The sequence below is a fragment of the Falco peregrinus genome, chromosome 2 (genome assembly GCF_023634155.1).
Source record: "Falco peregrinus isolate bFalPer1 chromosome 2, bFalPer1.pri, whole genome shotgun sequence".
In the NCBI taxonomy this organism is placed as follows: Eukaryota; Metazoa; Chordata; class Aves; order Falconiformes; family Falconidae; genus Falco; species Falco peregrinus.
Window position 1 is genome coordinate 104,552,817 of NC_073722.1, and position 6,000 is coordinate 104,558,816.

At 41.2% G+C, this 6,000-nt stretch overlaps 1 protein-coding gene across 4 annotated transcripts in view; it reads left to right on the forward strand.

Annotated features, from left to right (window-relative positions):
* The window catches only part of ZZEF1 (zinc finger ZZ-type and EF-hand domain containing 1), a 60,800-nt gene extending 55,186 nt beyond the window's left edge, over positions 1–5,614 (forward strand). For 3 of the 4 annotated variants that reach the window (XM_055795499.1, XM_055795500.1, XM_055795501.1), the window contains exons 53-55: positions 1,219–1,369; positions 1,914–1,985; positions 2,461–5,614. In XM_055795499.1, coding sequence (XP_055651474.1) covers positions 1,219–1,369; positions 1,914–1,985; positions 2,461–2,535 — 298 coding nt within the window. In that variant the 3' untranslated portion in view covers positions 2,536–5,614. The remainder of the gene's footprint in view (positions 1–1,218; positions 1,370–1,913; positions 1,986–2,460) is intronic. The other variant, XR_008745738.1, reaches the window with a different exon arrangement.
* Positions 5,615–6,000: the final 386 nt, after the last annotated feature.

Here is a 6,000-nt window from a genome sequence, read left to right on the forward strand (position 1 = left end):
TTAGTTGTACTTCAGAATTAAGGTGAAGGTGGAATAATAAACTGGTGAAAAGATGAACTGATTCTCTGTAAAGTAAATAACTTTTATTATTTTTAGTTGTACCGCTAAGCCTCTAATTGAGTTTTAGAAGGGATATATGGGCTAATGCTTAAGTATGTATGGCATGGGTGTTTCTTAAGAAAATGTTGAGCTTTTATAGTGTTTTGCAAATGTGTATAGTCACATTCATTCAGTAGAAATGCTGGAAACAAAAGACAACAGTGCTGGAATGCTGACACTTATCTCTGTTATGTCCCTTCAGTTCAGGAAAAGCAAAATCACGAATACAACAGCATTCTACTAGCTCGCTTCGTTAAAGTGTCAAAAAGTATATTCACATGTAGTGTACGTAAACTCGTTGCTTGACTCTGTGTAGATTTGAGATACACTGATCTGCATCCAAGTCTGAAAAACTGATTTTGGTATTACTTGTAATCACAGATTTGTGGTGGGGTTTTTTTGTTTGTTTGTTTGTTTTTCCCCAAGTTCCATTGAGTTTTTTCATCAGAAAATGCCTTTGTCATGTGGACAATAAATGTAATTGCTAAAAGATCACGTCTCTGTTGTGCTTATAACATTAAATATTTTTCTTAGCTAATCAGATGGTAGGTTCTGAAATTGTTTCCCCCGTCTCCCCTGTCCCCTACTGAACAATATTTGTCATGCTATCTGTATGATGAGTGACATTTGGGTTAGCCAGCTTTAACTCAGGAGTAAGAAGGAGGCAGGGTTGAAGTTGTTTGTCGAGCTATATGTGATTTTTTGTCTGTCTGCCCTATACAAGGGTATTGCCTGCTCAGTGCTGTAGTTCGGTATTGTATAATTTCCAGCAGTGGAGCTAGAGCATTTAGCACAGCGATATATATAGCTATTTTAAAGTTCTCATTTCAGGAGGCCACTCAGTTTTAGAAAAATTATTTAGATCTGTTCGTGGGTATGAGGTTTTCTCACTTCACAGATTCAGAATGGAATTCATTGTGCTGAAACACCTGACTGAAATTAGATTTTTAAATACTACTTGTGTTTCTCCCTTTGTTTACACATCTGTCAAAACTATGGGTTTGTTCTCTTAAATTTGTTTGGGTTTCCCCCCCTGCCCCCTCCCAGAAACAGGCGTAAGACCATGATTACTCACTATTTCATTTAAATCACTTTTTCTTTTCCTTTTTTTCCCCCCAGGGACTGTGACCTCACGCTGTTGAAGCCACTTTGGCAGCTTTTTACCCATATGGAAAACAACTTGTGTCATGACATGACGAAGCCTGGTATTCTCCTTCCTCTTCATCGTGCACTTGCAGAACTCTTCTTCGTTACAGAAAACAGAGTTACTGTAAGCAGTTCCTCAGTTCCTATCCCTTCTCTCCCCAGCTGGGAATGATATGTAGTGCAGCATCAAATTAAATGCACTTTTCCTTTGTCCTGGTGAAGTTCATCAGTTTTAGAAACATAAAATGCTTCAGAAACGTAAACAACTTTCTCTTGTGGAGTCTGGTAGCAAATTCTAATAGAGGGGCATGCTGTTTGCTTATCCATCCTGGGGCCTTAAGTAATAATAGTTGTGACTCTTCCTTGTGCAATTAAGGCAGTAGGCCGTAAAGCCACTCTTTATTCTGAGAGGAGTGCTGGTTTAATAATTAATTTAAAGGTATTTGAATGTGGTTTTCTGTGAGTTGATTTGGAACGCTACATATGAACAGCCTGTAATGAACTGATCTCCGTGGTCACAAACTGTTCTAGTCCAGGAGAGTCTTGTGTGCAGTTCTGATAGCTTTGGTTCTTGGGAACTGCTGTAATGATCAGCATTTTCAAGTTAATTAGTAGGGTGATACCTTTGGTAGAAACGTTGGTGTTCATAGAATGCTTTCTGGCTGCAGGAGCTTGGATCTATACAGGAGTATTTGCTTGCCTTAAATACTGAAGATCATCTTCATCGCTGCACAGCACAGGTAATAAAATTGCACGACCCCGGCGATGGGGGGGTTTGTGCTATTTTTCTGGCAGAGACAATGAATAACTTCGGATTGCCCAGTGGAGTTTTATCAAATAGATATGCGTGTACTTGGGCTTTACGATACCATGACAGGGCCTCTGAAATTTGGCCATGAACTATGCAGAAATGCTGTTCTGCTTGAGCAGTCGATGTGCCACAAAGGGGCTGTCAGGTGTTCTCAGCCGTATCTGTTCTACCAAACGGGCCACTCAACTGCCAAAACATGGACGTGGGGAAGGGGGCTGGTCTTTCAACCCCCTGGAAATGCAGTTGCCTGGCTGAAACGGCCTGGATGCATGACAATTAGTTAACCAGGTGGAAACAGGCTGGTTATTTATCTCTTTCTGTTTCATTTCATACAAGGATTTCTTTGCAGTTTTGGATTGAGGAGAATCTTTGACGAGACTTTTGTTTTTCCTTGTCTCCTCCAGGCCCTGAAAAACATTGCTGCTATCAGCCTTGCCATTAACTATCCGAACAAATCAACAAGTTTCTGGAATGTTTAATACTGGCTCAGGCCGGAGTGCATGGGATAGAGTAGTTTGTCCATAGGACATTGGAACAAACATCGTAACTCCGTTCAGGAAAAGTTCCTTCAGCTTCAGTGTATGAGCACTCTGCAGCCTTCCTTCCTTCCACCTTGATGTAGAATTTGTAAAAGTAAAAGCGCACTTCAATGAAAAAGCACATCTTGAAGTAACTCACGCATCGCCTACAGTTATGTATGCACATATTGTAGCATGTTAGAGTAAACAGAACAATACTTTTTTTTTATTCAGAGGAAGCAAAAGAAAGAAGGTAGCTGAAGTATGAGCATGGAAGGCCCCTGCATTGCTATCATCTGCTCCCAAGGAAACTTGATTGATGGAACGTGACAGCTTTGAAAATACTGCTGAACTCTGAGTGATGCCATCAGCAGTGTCTGTTCTGTATCGTTGAAGTGAAATAGGCAAACCCAAATCTGGTGGGCTGGTGCAGAAATGGTCCACACTTGAATCCTGTCATGTTTGCTTTGAAGGCTACTACCCAAGGGAAAGGACTTTAATTCTTACTGAACCGCAGGTTGTAAGACAAATTCTGGGTGATTCACATAGCAGTTAAAGGATTCCAGTTTCAGAGCATCCTCCTGCAAGATGTTAAATGTTTCTCCTGGTCTGATTCAATCAGCAGAATCATCTATTCTTACCTTAATTTACCTCTGGTGTGTCATTCTAGCTAGTACATTATTCTAGTGCAGAGGGCAAAGGCTGGCCCCCGTTCAAAAAGCAGTGGTAATATGAAGAACCGAGGAACTAGCCTGTTTCTCGATGATCACATCTTTACAAGACATCATTCATGAGGCTTTTTTCTTTTAATTATTTCAATACTAGTGGCTTAGGAGGTCCTTCTTGGCAATGTTGGGAACCTGGACTCCCAGCACTCAGGGTGGGGGTTAATGATCAATCCAGTCTTATAGAGCAATAACTGCATTACTCTTGGTGATCACGGAGTGAATTGCAGACTTTCCATGCTGAAATAAATTGGCTTTCTTCCTGTTCAACTACGCTGGTTATTCCCTTTCCAAAGAGTTAGAACATAGAAGAATTTGGGGGTGTATTTTGTATACCATTATACAGTATATAGAGCTGCCCTTGTCAAATATGATTTCAGAGCACTTTTTATGCTGATTATTTTCTTCTTCTCTTCTTCACCTCAACATCAGGATATGAAAAAAAGGCAATCAAAAGCTTCAGTAGTAACCGACGGCAGGTTGTCTAAGGGCAGTGGCTCTGTCAGAAGGGCATATGCTTTTTGACCATGCTTGTCCAAAAAGTGAGTCGTGCCTAAACAGCAACGTGCACCATGCGCGGGAGCACTGCCTTGGGGGCTGACCTCTGAATTGATGGTCTCTATCAGCTGGGGCAGAAACTTTTAAGGGTGGTCCAGTCTCCCTCTGAGAGGGAAACGTGCAGTAATACATCCCCTTTTTTTTTTTTTTTTTTTTAATGGCCCCTAGTGCTGTAGTTAAAGGTGTTTTGACTTCTGTTCAGCCAGGTGAGTACCAAGTGAATGGCTTCTGCGGGGGATGAGGTTGAATCAGGACGTGCTTATTCTGCCTGAAAGACTTAAAAGTGAAGACCAAGCAGCACTATGCTGAAGCTGTTGCCTTCAGGAATGGAGTGGTCCTCTTAGCAAATGGGAATGCCAGAATTCAGGAAAAACGTACAATTTATCGAAGACTGAAAGGAGGCGGAGTGATGGGGCTCTGAACCCCCTCCTGGAGTGTGCTGCAAGGTTAAAGCCCTGCTTCCTTCCTGAATGAGGTCACGATGGGAAGGGATTTATCCAAGCTGTGGCATGTCTTTAACGAAGCTGTGGTGTATCTTTAACACATGGATCGTTTTGTTCCCGCATCCCAGTAACGCGTCGGAGTTTGCAGTCTCGCTGCAGGGGGGGGTGAGAGCGCCCAGAGGAACCAACTGTTTCACACTTCCCAATAGCATGGACAGATTCTGGGAACAGGGAGTTGCTCCACCACGATGAGACATTCTTAAGACTGCTTTAGGGAGTCATGTCGATGGGACAGGTGAGCGTTTTGAAATTGCTCTTCTTGAGCAGTAGGACTTTCTGTTCGCTGCCTCGGTGTGAAGCCGTGGCTAAGCAGTCGAGGATATGCAATGGGCTGATTTGCGAAGGCATGTGGCATGCTGCTGAGATCTGCCTGCCCTAGTCAAAGAAGGTTTGTTTTCTTTTTTTCACGTCAGGGATGAAGACTGTAAATAAACCATTCATAGACGCTGTCATGGCTCTACAATACTATTTTTTTTTTTTTCCCGTTGGACTGTCTTTTTGCTTTCTGTATGAAGACAAGAGGCTGCAAGGATGACACAGGAGTGGCCAGTGTTCCTTACTAGGTGTACCACTTCACTTACTCTACCAGCAGTAACTGGCCTTGTGAGTCAGTCACCTTGTCCTGAAGGGACTGTCTAGGAACAGTGTCCACTAAATATAATTTCTACCCACTAGATGGAACTGAAGGACTGTGACCTGAGTTGACACTGAATCTGTTGCTGCCTTACAACTCAAATCATTCATTACGGATTTTTTAAGAGACGAGAAACACTGATTTTTTTTTTTTTTCTTCTGATAGTTTTAAAGAAAGAGGAAGAGAATACCAATAATGAATACTCATGATCAATCACATTTTGAAAATTCTGCGGTGGTTCCAAGTGGATGCGGATGATATTATTAAATAGTATAAAACTGTCTGGAAAACAGGTATGCTGAAAAAAAATGTGCCTAACATAAAAAAAAAAAAAAAGTTGTCCTGCCTGAATCACCTATGATGTGTTTAAAACAAACCATATTGTTCCTAACGACACATTTGACTTGCTTTCATTAAACACTTAAAAAAGAGAGTTTTATAATTTCTTTTCTTACGGGTTTACTACTTTGCAATTTTTATCAGTTGTTTAAAATATATCAGACCTTTAGATTTATTCCAGTTCAGTTCAACATGTAAAAAGAAAGCTACAGATGTGGGTAAAATATGCAAATGAAGAGAAATATATTGTAAAAATTCTATAAAAACAAAAAAGTACAACACAGTGTCTGGTTTTTTTTGCTTTTTCCTCCTCTCCTCACCGAATGCGAAATGCTTGATTTTCCAGTGAGATCCAGGGGTTTTTTTCTTATGAATCTTCATTTCAGTGCCTGTAACCAAACCCGCTTTTCCTCCTGCGGTTAGTATGGATCTGAGAAGGTATGGAACTATGCAGGGTACGTACTTCTGGAGTCCTCTCTTAAATTCCAGCCCTGCTGTTTACATTTCAGTGGCCTTATCCTAAAAATGAAGTTTTCCCATGGATACCCGTTGGTTTAAGTGCTTCTTATTTGTTTACTTTCAGACCTGAAACACGTCGGGGGGGCCCAGATGACCCATGTAAAATGGAGTTTTCTCTTAGTATCTTTTGATTCTGATTAGTGGAGTT